The sequence below is a fragment of the Corylus avellana genome, chromosome 6 (genome assembly GCF_965113065.1).
Source record: "Corylus avellana chromosome 6, dhCorAvel1.hap1.2, whole genome shotgun sequence".
NCBI lineage: Eukaryota > Viridiplantae > Streptophyta > Magnoliopsida > Fagales > Betulaceae > Corylus > Corylus avellana.
Window position 1 is genome coordinate 25,032,080 of NC_142495.1, and position 15,330 is coordinate 25,047,409.

The 15,330-nt window shown below is 36.3% G+C and overlaps 1 protein-coding gene across 1 annotated transcript; it reads right to left on the reverse strand.

Annotated features, from left to right (window-relative positions):
- Nucleotides 1–1,854: 1,854 nt before the first annotated feature.
- On the reverse strand, nt 1,855–14,336 carry LOC132186123 (AT-hook motif nuclear-localized protein 7). The gene is made up of 6 exons (XM_059599947.2): nt 14,032–14,336; nt 12,818–13,257; nt 9,893–9,960; nt 8,770–8,901; nt 6,576–6,737; nt 1,855–2,472 (listed from the first exon to the last, which is right to left on the reverse strand). Exons 2-6 carry the CDS (start codon nt 13,173–13,175, stop codon nt 2,173–2,175), a joined length of 1,020 nt encoding a protein of 339 aa, XP_059455930.1. The 5' UTR covers nt 13,176–13,257; nt 14,032–14,336; the 3' UTR covers nt 1,855–2,172.
- Between the last annotated feature and the right edge of the window lie 994 nt (nt 14,337–15,330).

The following is a 15,330-nucleotide window of genomic DNA, read 5'->3' on the forward strand; positions in this document are numbered from 1 at the left end:
AGGGACTGAAAATGAGTGATAGAGAAAACCTACACCATTATTTATTTATTTAATACCACATAAAATAAAAAGTGTTGACCTAAAGTCTTTGTTAATTGCCCTAAGTTTTTTCCGGCTGGAGCTAACTATTGTTGGGGACCTCAAACTCTAACCACAGTTAGCAGCTTAACCACAGGGTCATTTCCAAAAGAATGGGGTGGCATTGACTGTGTCGTACAAGATGACGAAGTGCAGACGAAAATCCTTTAGATTGTTTACTATTTCCTTGCTCCAACAACATCAAAGCCTGTCTTTTTTCCTTCCATCACCTTCCTTCACTTTCTTTCTCTCTCTCTCTTTTTTTTTTTCCCTTCCATTTGCAGTTTTCTTGTTCATACTGGTCATATTTTAATGCGCTTCGAGCATTCTAACAAGGCATCTTCTTTCCTTCCATCACCTTCCTTCACTTTCTTTCTCTCTCTCTCTCTTTTTTTTTTTTCCTTCCATTTGCAGTTTTCATGTTCATACTGATCATATTTTAATGCGCTTCGAGCGTTCTAACACGCCTTGTTAGAACACAACTTAGATTGTTCTAACAAGACACCCAAACAGTACTTAGCAGTGTTATGAATCTCGAAATCGAGCAAATGACTTCATCTACATTAACACTTATTGCTAAGCGATGAATAATGAATCAAAGAAAATTAAGGATTTTTAAAATAGTAAATGTTGAAGTGACAAAAAATGAATCATTTAATTTGAAAGTGAAATTTTTTTAATTTTGGAAACTCTACTAATGAAATTTTTTTATACCCCTAACTTTTGTATAAAATTTCAACTTTACCCTTAATGTCAAAACGTTTTTTTTTATTTTAATTTAATAAAAAAACAAAAATCAAGAATATTTAGGTATTTTTAACGGCTAAAATTGACGAAGAAGTCCACATTGAGAACAATTAAAAGTTCTGGGATCCAAATTAAGAGATTTGAAAGTTCATGGGAGATTTATCAAATCGCGTGAAAATTCAAGAGCTAAACTGAAGTTTTCCCTTGTTTTTTATTTTTATTTTTTATTGTTGTATGTTGTGGTGCCAGCCGGCTCCAAATTGTGGGCATAGCCCAACAAGCAAGAGCAATGTGATGTGATCATTCACACAAGTTATATGTGGTCCAAGGTTCTGGGACGGCATTCTAGATTCTATTCTTCTTCTTGAGGAGATATTTGTAAATTCTTGGGGTGTCAACTTGGGTGTTCATCAAGCTCATCAGCATATTTCCTTTAGTTAATTATGTAGGGCCCTATTTGTTTGTTTGGGTTGCAATTACATATTTCCTTTAGTTAATTGTGTAGGGCCCTATTTGTTTGTTTGGGTTGCAATTAAGTGCCAACTTGGGTGTCAACTGGGCTAAAATTGACGGATAAGTCCACACTGAAAACAATTGAAAATTCAGAGATCTAAATTAAGAGATTTAAAATAAGCTTGTCAAATTACGTTTAAGTTAGAAGTCTAAACTAAAGTTTCCCCTCGACATAGCCCAACAAGCAAAAGCAATGTGATATGATCATTACTCAAGTTATATGTGGTCCAAGGTACTGGGACGGCATTCTCCTCTTCTTCTTCTTGAGGAGATATTTGTAAATTCTTGGGGTGTCAACTTGGGTGTTCATCAAGCTCAGCATATTTCCTTTAGTTAATTGTGTAGGGCCCTATTTGTTTGTTTGGGTTGCAATTTAGTTGTTATTTGTGAAGAAGAAACAAAAGCGTAAGCATTAAAGAATTTATTGCTTCCTTGATACAGACAGCAAGGAAGCAACTTCTGGGCAAAAGACAGCCAGAAACATTATCAAACCAGTGGACAAAAACTCCTTCAAGATATGGAAAACTGTTGCTGATAAATTTGGTCATAAACGTAGGCAAACCAGTTGAAAAATTACATGAAAAGATTCTACTCGTAATACCTGCAGAAACCTACATAATTAGCCTACAAATCAGAAGTCCTACCTGATAAGAATGTATAAACCTAGTTGGAAGTTCAGAACTCTGTTCCCCTACTTCCTCCTATTACAACAATCAATAACTTGTAAAGACAGAAATTAGAAGCAAAGACTAATACATTAAAAAAGATGAAAGATGAGGAAACAATAAAGTCAGCAAGAGACTTCCAAGATAATATTGATTGCAGCTTTTCATGTTAACCTCCAGGTAAAGATATATTGATATCGGTTCCAGAGTTTCTAGAAGAGTCCTGCACTGAGTGCAGGATAGCCCAGTTTTCTCTTCTGAATGTGGAGGAAGAAGCAAGGCTTGGTCTTGGGGTGCTAGAATTTTGCTGTCCATTTCCTCCCAGGCTCTCTTCATTTTCAGCATTAAATGCAGGTACCACAGTAGCTACGGTAGTGGCTGGTGTAACAATAGCAGGGTTGGACTCATTCTTCTGCTTCTTTGGTTTCTGCTCAGGCTGGTTGCTAGGTAGAAAACTGCCGACCACAACCTGATGCGCTCCGATGAAAAGATTAGGTAAGTATTCCAAGCTACGGTTCATTTCAAGCATGTAACTAGTGTTCATAAGCTACATGGTCATCATCCAACCAAAATTTTGGTTAATTCTAGCTTCAGTTAGGTTAGGGTATGAGAACCACATCCACAATAATTACTCGTGGATAAAGTCAAACGTGGCTTCTTTGGTTCTTGCCGTTCAGGTTAGGTTTAGGTTGAGTGTATTATTCTAAAGCTCTTAATTCTTTCCCACCATCTTAAGCAAGCCCAATGCTAGTCTTTCTTAATATTAGAATATTACCATAATTATGCCAGTATATCTTCATAATATTCTCATCATCATATTATGATAATATTTCTTATTCACTAACATATTAGCTCCTCCTAACCCTTAGTGATCAATTTCCCTGATTTTCCTTTTATGTTCTCTTCTTCTTTCTCTCCTTCTTAGTCGCTCTCTTGTATACTTCCTGTGTACTTGGATTGCACTCCTCTACGCTCTTTTAATGCATTATTACTTATCAAAAAAAAAAAAATTATTGTAACTCAATTAGCATTATTTCTTAATTTTGTATTTAATGTCTTTTTTTTTTTGACTGGCCTCATTCAACTATAAATAGGCCAATCTATTGTACAGTTTTACATATCAGAAAAATAAGCTTCTTTTAACAATTCTTTAACTTGTCTTTTTCTTCATGGTCTCAAAGCCACCAATCTCTTGATTTCACTAATAAGCCTCCTTTCACCGCCCGTGAAATTTTTTGACTTTAGCAGTTCCTTGGTGTTTTTCAAAGCGAGAGCAACACACCAAACACTTTATTTGACTGAAATTAAGAGTCCATCTGGTATAGCACATGCCTCCACGCACCACGTGCACCGCCATTTCTTCCATGTTTGACAAATCGATCTATAGCTCTGTGAAGAAATATCCTCAATATACTGTTAGACACGCTCTCATGCTCCACCTACAGGTCGGCCACACCACCACATAGTTGCACGCCACCATGCGTAGCAGGTGGTTTTGCACGTTAGATCCACATGCCTCAAGAACTTGATCTGATTGGATATTAAACCTAGATCAACACCCAATCCGTAATTGTGACCCAAGCACGAGTACTTTTCTCAGACTGGTGCATCATATCATAATTGCAATTTCATGCCCAATTTTTTGTTTACGTCACACCTAATTGCCATCCTATCCAAGTCCACATCTCAGTTTCTACTCTTGCCGCACATGTTCTAAATATGCTTCATCAACTCCTCTAATAGCCAAACTCACGCCCAGGTATATTCCCTTGTCGCACCAATACTCTTCAGCCAAAAAAATAATAATAATAAATAAATAAATTATTACCTTGTCTCAAATGCCTTCACCCTCAATGATGTTACCCATTCTATTAACAATATTTTAGATGCGCCAGATCGTGTTGTAATCAATGTGACGAGGGGATCTTAGTCAGTACTAAGTCCAAGGGGGTGACCAATGGTTGCCAGCATGTGGGCGAAGCCTTGGGCCTTTTGAAAATAATCAACAATTCAAAATGGTGAGTTGGTGTCTGACTTGCATGAGTCGAGCTTGAGAATGAGAAGAGAATAAACTTCTCCAAAGTGAGCCATAGTGGGTGGGAGGTGAAAATTCCCACCACATGAGGTAATAGTCTGTCAAACAGAGTGGAGATGAGTGACTCATGAGGAGTTTGTCTTGGTGATAACACGTTTGATAATCTGGATTTGCTACCAGCATGCCAGATGTGGAATCAACAATAAGTTTTGGTGGCTGGGGAGTGGCACCATCAACAAAACCAATTAGATCATGGCCTTCGAGAAAGGGGACAACAACTACTTTCCAGAGAGGATATTTATCTCAGGTTAGTTTGAGGGTGATATGGTGAGTGACATTGTGCAAAGGATTGTGGGAGGCAGCAAACGTCATGGGTAGGGTTGCAAAAGAGGTGATGGAGGAAGAGGAAGAAGTAGCCATGAAGGCAAAAAAATTCAGACATTAGTCGTGTATTGGCTCTGATCTCCAGCTTGAGGGGGAGTGTTAGAAGAGTTAAGGTTTGAGTCATTAGGGTTTTGGGGGTATTTTAGTCTCTATGGTATTTCCCTAATCCTATATAATAGGATGCTTATATTATTCAACTTATGTTAACCTAATACAAGCATCCTATTATATAGGATTAGGGAAATACCATAGAGACTAAAATACCCCCAAAACCCTAATGACTCAAACCCTAACTCTTCTAACACTCCCCCTCAAGCTGGAGCATATACATCATATGAATCCAGCTTGGAAGATACAAGCAAACGAAAAACAACTAGAAAACATATTCTAACAGTTTGTAATGCTGCCTATAGATGAATACTAGAGTCCTATCACAAGTGTTCTTCTATCGACACTTGATGTTTATCTTCCTTATCTTCATCCTCAACGTTATCTCTAGCTGTATGAGTTTGATCTGGTCTAATGTTAAGGACACCTACTTTCTTGGCCATGAGATTACTTCAGGTGCTGGTTATTATCTATCTCAGGTCAAATATGGGTCTAACCTACTTTCCAGGGCAGATTTGACAAATAGTAAGACAACCAGCAGTCTTCTCGAGACGAATGTCGAGCTTCTTCTATTGATGGTGAGCCTCCACCAAATGCCACTCTCTACACACAGTTGGTTGGCAGTCTTATCCATCTCACAGTCACACGGCCAAATATTTCCTATGTTGTTCATTTGGTCAGTCAGTTTATGAGTATGCCATGCTCTACTCATTATGATGTTCTTCGTGTTTTGCGCTATGTCAAGAGAACTCTATTCATTTGGTAAGTAAGTTTCATGGACTTCACTTCTCTTCACATTCCTTCCTTGACCTCCACGCCTATTCCAATGCTGATTAGGCTGGTGATCCCACATATTCGCTGCTCCACCACGAGTTGATGTTTCTAGTTGGGACATCTCTAATTTCTTGGCGCAATAAGAAACAATTCGTTGTTGCGAGATCCAGCACTAAGGCCAAGTATTGTGTGCTAGCTAACACTACTTCTGATTTTTAGCGGTTACGCTGGCTTTTGACAAATACAGGTGCCCCTCAAACTACTAGTTTTGCCATTCAATGTGACAATCGAAGTGCCATACAAATTGCCCATAATAATGTTTTTCATGAGCACACCAAACATATCGAGATTGATTGTCTCTTCATCAGGCATCATCGTCAACAGGGCACCTTACATCTACGAGAAGTCTCCTTCGAAAATTAGGTAGTTGACGTATTTATTGAATCTCATCTGCCTAGTCGCCTTCTTGATCTTGTTCCACCTCGAGTTTGAGAGGGGATATTAGAATATTACCATAATTGTGCTAGAATATATATACATAATGTCGAGGAACCTCTCCAAGGCAGGGCCCTTTGGACCCACCCCTGTAGAGTAAACTCCGGTCCCGTGCGCCGCACCCTTAGAAGTTTCCCTACACGAAACTGGTTAAATCGCTGGCTTTTCACCAGAGGGTGTAGCCCCAAGAGATTGTTTGCACTCATGAGGTGTTGAACCTTGGATCTTGAAGGGAGCAAACCTTTAAGACCAAGGTCTCCACCACTTAGGCCAACCCCTTGGGGTTAGAATATCTTCATAATATTCACATCACATTATGGTAATATTCCTTATTCACTACCATATTAGCTCCTCCTAATTATTGTAAATCAATTAGCATTATTTCTTTTCTTTTTTTTATAAGTAAATTAGCATTATTTCTTGATTTTGTAGTTAGTGTATTTCATTTCTATCATTGGCCTCATTCAACTATAAGTAAGTCAATCCGTTGTACAGTTTTATATATCATAAATACAAGCTTTTTTCCCACAATTTTTATTTTTTCTTTTTCTTCACTTAATAGTTAATATCCTAAATGAATCATTTTCTCTAGATGTTAGAAGATCGATGGCTAATGAAGGCAAGAGGAGAATCATATTTTAGATCTCAGATGCAGCACCAAAGCCCGCATAAAAGGAGCAACATGGAGTATAGATTAATTAATGAACCACCCTTACACAAGCCCCCACCCAAAGAAAAATAAATGAAATATGAAGAAAACTTTAGAAAATGCTTACCTGCACTGGACTAGCAGCTACAAGAAGTCCAGCAACTCCTCCCCCGACAACACGACCATCGGGGCTTGCCAAAGAGACACTCATCCCACCTGACCTGCTCCTTGTCCCTTGAGTCTCAGTAGGAATGAAAGATCCAGACAAGGAAAGTATCTCAAAACGACCCTAAAAGAAAACCAGGAAGAAGAGATCTTAGATACATGGAACAGAATCAAATTTTAATGCAACCACAACAATTTCTTTGTTCTCTATTTTGCTTTCTAAACCATCTATATCTGCCAAAATAATCACCATGAAAAAATTGATGTAATTGCTTTTACAGTTTATTGTGAACTAAGTTCAAGTAAAAAACTTAATGTGCTGACGAATATAAATCCTCAATCTCTTTCTGATTACCTCATTTATAGGTCAGTCAATTCTAGAATCCCAATACCAACTCCTTGGGGTCTCCTTTATGTATGGGTTGAGTATATAATAAGGCATGCCAAAACATAAGCATATAAGATGTGAGATTTGGCACCTTTCTCTTCAAGACAAAGGAAAATGTAGTACAAAAGGTGTTGTAAACTGTCATGAGGCAAGTGGTTTGATTGGATGTAAGACTTACAGGATAAGACTCAGTCAAAGGTGTACTATTTGTTTCTTTTAGCGTGCAACTTATGATGTGAGGCATTGTCCCGTAAGATAATGTTTTCTACTCTATTAAAGCTGCAACACACGTACATAAAAGGAGAAGGAGATCTACATGGAGAAAAAAAAAAGCAAGCTATCATACCATTTCATGATGAGGGATCAGAGAGGTGTTTATATACCCACCTCACTCTTTATGTAGATTACACAATTGTTTAACAAGTGGACATAAATTACTAATATGGAAATTTCACCTAATCTGTTAAACATCAAGCACTGTGCAAATAATTCATGCCACATGTGATCTCCCATTTTCTACATTCAATAACTTTCGTATATTTTTCATTGTAGATACTCTAATGAATCCCCATAATTAAAATACTTTATGCCACCACAGATAAATTACCCGTTTCAGTTTCTGGATGCATGTTGCAACCAATTCACATTAACGTTAGTATCACCATTCTATAGCCCTCCACAAATTCAAAAACTAGGGCAAGCATCAATAAGTAGATTTGAGGAACTGAATTAGGTTAGATCTGGGTTAGAGATGGATTAGGACCATTCTAACCAATTACAGAGTGGATACAAGGAAGAGAGAATTTCGATTGTTAGTTCAAGATTGAAAGCTAAGGTTCGATATGTAATCTAGAAGAAAGTAAAATAGAAAATTCTTAAAATTTCAAGACAGAGAAGAGAGAGAAGAGAATACCTCCCATGACCTACCAAAGGATTGAAAATTATTTGATTTCTTGATTTGACAAAACAGTTGTGCATAGGGTTCTTTAATAATGCAACATCTAATAATACCTAATATACATTTCTATAGAGAAATTTAAATATTTGAAGATATTTTTTTATACTAGCATAAACTAAGATAATGAACCAATAAGAGTATGGATCATCTAAGCATGCTCGGTACTTGGTTTTGTATTGAAAAGGAAATACACAATGTTTTGCTGACTGATTGTTTAAGCAGTCTTCAATCCTAATGTTGAGGTGGCAGAAAATTATCTATATGCTGAACTGGGGTTTTATTGACTCTGATGTCTTTCCAGGGGAATTTAAGTGGCATGTTAACTCCTACTATACCAATTTTAATTTAGTAATTGTTACGCTTAAGCTAGGCCTTGGACACTAGATTCAAAGTAATCCAGGCACAAATATGTTCAATATGAGTATAGTATTTATTCATTTCCTTTTAAGAGATAATATTTTTCTTTGATGGTTTTGGCAAGATTTTTTTAAAGGACAGGCACACACATGGTAAACCTAACCACCTACTGTTTTTGTGCCTAGCTTTCTGAGATCTAGATGTGCCAGAATAGCTTTACCATGTCAATCCATGTCATGTGTTCATGTCAGCTCTAACCTTGGCTATTTCACATCCTAACCCAGAAAATCAGAACTGCACTCAGGTACACCAAAAAGCATACAAGTGTAACATGCAGAATAGACAGGGAAGAGTATAGTCATTCATCCATTTATAATTGCGTCTGTATGTAAATAGTAAGTCTGAATCATCCAAAAGATAATATATTTCGAGATGGAATGACTAAGGCCACACCTCATACGTTAAAGTACCCCCAGAAGAATCAGGCTGACGAAGTGTAACATTTGAAATTACTCCATTAGCAGATAAGATGCAAATAGCACGAGGTCCTTGTTGAGAAAATGATATAACCTTCATTGTGACATCCTGTTAACACCAATTAAAAAAAAAAAAATAGAAGCAGCAAAATCCAACATAAGGCATTCGAATATATTCAAAATAGAAAGCAATAGCCAAATATTAATAATTTGAGAGGAAAATTGAAATTAGAGTTGCACTTTGTTCATCACATGATGATAAAAGCACTAGTTAACTTGACCAAAATAAAGCAGCACTACAGTTAACTAACCCAAAAAAAACACTACAGTTATCTTGTTTTTGATAAAAAGCGGTCGGTTCTATATAATGGGCAAAGCTAATTTTGGTAAAACTTTTGTTGGAGAAACTCCTTGAATTAGAAGACAGAAAACATTGTTAAGACTGCTCATCAGTTTATGTAAGGATTTGGAATCTAACAGATAATAATAGAACGAATTCAAGATAAGCTGTTTGGAAAACTAGCAGCTCTAAATCCTGCCGAATTTTTTTAATATGTACTTCCCTTAATTGTATATAACCCCCAGTTTGACTTTCTAAAGTTGCTATATAATAAATGATATGCAAGATCTGAGAATGAGACCTTAGATCGAAATCAATCCTAGGCATACACCTACATGAAAATATTGAAACAAATATTATTTGAGAGAGGAAAAGAGGGGGAAAAAAAAAAGAGATTTAATTGAGATCTTGTAGCCCTAGAGGAAAAGGACCGTTGAAAAATACTTGGGCCCGTTACCCAAGTGGTAAAACCCTGGACCATGACACTAAAAAATAAAATGTAAAAAATCTTAAAGAACTCCAGTCACATACACCTCTAAATTACAAAAAAGTTAACATTTCTGTATATAAAACAACTCTGACTTAATTAACCTTTTTTCTTAAATTTTGCTATTTCTCGTAACAGTTCCCTAGATTGCAAAGATGTCTTCCAATTTAAAAGGAAAAGCAGGCATTAGACATGACCAACGATTAATCACGAAGACAAACTACTCATTTAGTAAACAATGCTAATTTCTTTTCTTTTGCTCATCAAACGTACCTCGCCAGCATTGACAGTGATTATATGGGGCATAAAATTTGTACCAACAGAACATGCATTGAACTCTCCTACAAAATAAGAGTTGCAGAACATTAACAAATACGAAATTAAAAGTTAACACACACACATGGAAGATTATACAGATGAAATGATTCTTTCACTGAAAGCTAATCTAAATGAAAGTAAAATAAGCCTATACTAATAAATAAGTTTCACGGACTCAAGTCTTTTATATGGATAAAAAGGCACATGTAGAGGCTTCTATGGAATATTATTCAACTTTGCAATCTTCTTTTTTACTTTTACTTTTCCTTTTTTTTTTGGGTGGGGGGGAGTGATCCAGGAACTAACACTTTGAAGTGCATATAAATAAGGAAAATAAAAGCCTTTCAGGCATTAATAACATTTTCATGTAATCAAAACTTTTGAAATAACAAAGATCTCTTATATATTATACTTAAAGTTTCAGCAAAAAATCAAAGAGCTTAGTTCTTTCCTACAAAACCTATGCAATCTTTAAGCAACTTGGATCAAATTAATGGTTCCATCTTTAATAAAGTTTTCTACATGTAGACACGTTGATTCAATCCCTACAGTGAGAGGCCTGATTTGATCTGATTTGATACAGTAATTGAGTCATTGAAGTGCATTACAATAGGTCATAGTATAATAGGAGATTAAACAGAAACAACTAAAAATGTGTACTTTCTGCAGAAGAAAGATCATAACAAGTAATATAACATAGATCTTTATTAACAATGCAAAGGGTAGAGAATGAGCTAAATAAAAGGACTTGAGTTCATCATTGGCTGCAAATGCTGATGGTTGCTGTGAAGCATAGGTTGAAATCTGAGTACAAGATTTTACAGCTGAATCAGGCTAAATGACCACCTTGCATCCTAAATGAAATTTGTCTAATGGCCCCAAATAACTCCTATAAGGGGGTGAATAGAGTGTTTTCTCAATTGTCTCAACAAACATAGTTAACTTAAAATAAATAACCACATACAAAATCACCAAAATTAACCAAAGTATAAAATCAGTCAAAAACAAGAATTTGGTGATGAAGTGAAAACCTTTTGAAGCATCCTTAAAAATTAAAACCATTATGGGCAGCCAAACCCAAGAAATTCATCCACTATAGAAGAATTAAATTACACGCAGTTTATACTAGTCTCAGGGTCTTATGAAAATCGTGCACTATGAGGCTTATATAGGGGGAAAAAAAAACTCAAGTTTTGGTGCAAGTTGGTTTCTAAAAAACACAATTTGAGGCAGCAGCGTTCAAACGGGTAAGTATCTCATTCAAACGCAAGCTAGGGTTTCACAATTTTCTCGGCAATGGCGTTCGAACGTTGTATTGCAACCGAGCTTCTTGGATCTCCCTTGATAAACGTGTTTGAACCTTTTGTGAACAGCTTGTGACCAAGCTGCTCAATGGGTCTTGTGAAACACCTTCATTCCAATATTAAGCAACTGCCATTGCGACCGACCTTTTTGGGAACTTCATTTTCTATAGTATGAAGACCTTTGTTTGAACTTCCAGCGACCGAAGCTCTAAAATCTCAAATCTTGAATTTCCTCAAAGATTGAGTTCGAATTCGAACAGCTATCAACTGGCTTGCGACAGCAGCTTCATTTCTTCAACTTTAAACACCAAATCAAGTTGTTTTCCTTGCTTCATTATTAAATGTTCTTAGGATTTTGTCCATTGATTGAATCCATTCCTGATGATGTGCCACTAACAAGGCCTACCTATTCTCCCAATGCAACCATGCTTTTTAGGGGCATGACATTCAATCCTATATCAATATATGCTCCTCCAAGCCTAAGGGTGGATTGAATCCAATTCTGCCATAAAGCAAAGGCAGTAAGATAAGACATGAAGCATGCCATGAAATAGGTATAATAGGAATTTCGAAAGCCCTATTTAAGCAACAGGACATGAAGTGGAGAAGAGGGGGGGTTCCTTGATGTTATGGTGTCAAGGTCGTCGAAGAAGGCCACAAGTGGAAGCAACCGATGCTCTGGTCATTCAGTTGAATCCTTGCTGCCAGTCCGTACTTGCTATCATGCTGGCAAAAACAGGGGTTTCGGCCAGTTTTACCTACCACTTAATCAACTAAACCTAAACTTACAACTAACTTGGTTTTCACACTGAATTAACCAACATAAAACCTACATTAAAGTATAGCTAACTCTGCCTGAGCACCATTGGGAAGAAAGGGTATGGGTCAAACTATAAATGATTGAGGTTAAAAGTTCAACAAGCATCTGACAAGGGAATCCCATTCCTTTAGAAACACTTTAAAAGAAGTCATGCAGAAATCCAAACACTTTGATCAACTTGGTCAAAACTCAACTTACAACTTCTATGTAAATCAGGACTGCGATTTGAGGAGGACATATATCTTTCTCATCCCAAGTAAAGCTCGTGTAATCAACAGGCTTTATGACTCAAGAACGTCACACCTTTATCAAGTTCCATTCTGTTCCTGTCAGCTCATCACAAATTTTGGTCACATAAGGAATATTCCCTCACTGACAGAAACCCACAAAAGCCGACCTTTTTGTTCACAGAACAATCATTATACACCCAAAATTGAAGAGCATCTCATAGTAAGGTCCCACATAGAACTTTGACAAGTATTATCAATGAATGACTTTAAAAGGAATCCTTGAAAGGAGAGAACATTGAATTCTTCAAAATCAAAGATACTAGATCCAAAATCCAAGTGCGGTAACTCAAATCCTGCTCTAAACAGCTGTTCTAGTATCAAAAGCAGGAACAAAATATAAACATCCATCAAACACAATACAAGAATTAGCATCATTCATATCAATCATAAAAGATTTAGTGACAACCATTTTGTTGTCATGGTAACATATCGAATAAGAAAAACGACAATAAGAAAGACCCATTACCAAAATGTTCCATTGCCACTTTCTTATGCTGCTTATACTCCAAACCACTTGGTCGCACTTTCCCACGCTTGGTGACCGAGAAGTCACCTCCAGGTGGAGCCGAAGATGAAATCGGCATTGGAGACAATGCCATAGTGACCGCCCCATCTGGGTTATACTTCCTTGGTCTACCTCTCTTCTTCTTTCCCGTTGTTCCGGCCAATCCCACGCTCACGGGTGAAGCAGCAGTCACTGCTGGTGCACCAGCAGGCTGGTTCTGGCTCGGGTTGTTTTCAGACCTCGGCGCTACATGATAAGCTGATGGAGCTTCTGCTCCTATCACAGTAACCCCTGAACTAATACCTTCTCTTGCTTCCATTCATAGACCAACACTTTCATAAAACAACCACTAGAGCTGGCAACCTTGATATTTCCAACTACTCAGATACTCACATTAGCATCTGCAACAAAGAAATCCATGCTTCCAAATTAAAACCCTTTTGTTTCCTTCTGGGGAAAAATGCTAAAGACTTGAGAAATATCTGCTCAACACTCAAAAGGTTTTTCAACCTTCAGAGATCTAAAACAACTATACAAACCTAAAATCCAAAAGGTATTATGTAAAAGCTAGAAGTTTATAAAAAGATAAATGGAATTAACCTAAGCTCAACAACATCTTCCTCAACTTAAAAATAAAAACGAAATTTGAAACTCAGACTAGAAAACAAGACCCGGAAAGAAAATAAAAATGCAGTCAAATTCTTTTTATCTTTTGAAAACTAAACTTGTAACCCAAACCAACAAAAAAATAAAAAACAAAAAACATCAGAAAGTGAAAACAGAAAGACAGACAATAGAAAATGTCTATTGGAGTATATTTTTTACTGCAAGTAAACATTTTCTTCAATCTTCAAAGATCATAACATCAAAAACAAAAACTCCTTGTGAACATAAACACACACACACAGAGAGGGAGAGAGAGAGAGAGAGAGAGAGAGAGAGTAAACCCATGAATAAGAACAATTATTTTCATTTAAAAAACAGAAAAATGTTTTAGCACAAATCACATCTCAAAATCAGAAAATATGAACTTATTACACCAAAAAATAAACGAACAGAACAAAAATCAAATCTTTAGCCAGAAATAATATATAAATTAAAAAAAAAAAAAAACAAAGAAGTGAAATAACCAAAACTTCGAACTTAAAACTACACCAAAATCCAAAGATCACGACCTGTGACTGGAACCTCCAAACTTCAACTAGCTCTTTCGACACTGCAGCTTAGACTGTTCTGTGTCAGACCCTTTTCACATTCGAGCTGAGACAGTACTCTCATACACCACCACAACAACAACAACAAAAAGTTCCAAAAAAATCACAATAATATAATTAAAAAAATAAATAAACTGTTTGTTTACTGAGAAAATGAAAACCGCCTTTGAATTTCAAGCGTCGGAAAATTTTAACCGCAGGCCGGTTCTTCAGAAGTTGTCTGAAAACAAAGGCAGTTGAGATAGCAAAAGGAAAGTGAAAATAAATAACCAACAAAAAATTTAAAAAAAATATATATTGAAATAATACAAAATTAAAAAAATAATAATAAAAAATAAAAAACAAAAAACCCACTGGAATTTGAATGTGAAAACAATTTTAAAAACAAAAGCAGTAATTGCTAAACCCGATAAAATAAAATATAGTTAATGAAATTTTCACGTCCGTGAGGGGAATTGGGGTTTAAAAAATTAGGTAAATGTCTAATATGGTAAATTTATAGAAAAAGTAGGGGAAATAAGTGGAAAAAGAGTAAATTACTTTCTTTTATGAAATTCATTTGTTTTGCATTTAAAGCTCCGAAAGGTAGTGTTGGCGGGCCGACCTTTTTGTTTGCCGCTGACCTGATTTTTGTCCTTTTTGCGCAAATAAAAGACTGAACTTTCACTTATGCCCTCGAAAAAGATTATTATTACGAAACGCGTCAATTGAAGTTTGAAATTCTAGAGGGGTTTTTGCTTTTTTGTATTGGGGGAATTTGTTTCGGCAGAATTTGAATTCAGGGTGGTGAGATGTGATTGCCTCACCTGCAGCTCACAGATAGATACTTGCTTGTCAGCATCTCAATGGATATACTGCCATGGGAGAGTGACAATGCGCCTGCCGGACAGGCAGTTTCATTTATGGGATATGACCTTCCTTGCACGTGGGAAAATATTAATACGTTACATCATGAAATGAGAAAGGGGGTATGCACCGCACTACTTTTTTTTTTTTCTTTTTTTTTTTCCCTCACTATATATATATATATATATATATATATATTAGCAAAAATAGTAGATAGAGTAGGTCAATTATGGTTATCCTATTTTAATATGACTATAGTAGTATATACTCGTTGAGAGTCTCACTAAAGAAGCTTAGATGATGAGAACTGTAAGCATTCTCTCAAGTCCGACTAAGCTATAGTCTGACTCAGTCCTACCTAGGCATCAATTAAAATCTTAGGCGACTAATACTAATCAAGTATATGTACAGATT

Bases quoted from the DNA above. Each gene is read 5' to 3' on its own strand.
- LOC132186123 (XM_059599947.2), bottom strand. From the start codon at position 13,175: ATGGAAGCAAGAGAAGGTATTAGTTCAGGGGTTACTGTGATAGGAGCA. The intron at 8,902-9,892 runs GTACGTTTGATG...TGGTGTTAACAG, and splicing joins TCACTGTCAATGCTGGCGAG to GATGTCACAATGAAGGTTAT. The intron at 6,738-8,769 runs GTGTGGCCTTAG...GTTTTCTTTTAG, and splicing joins GGGGTACTTTAACGTATGAG to GGTCGTTTTGAGATACTTTC.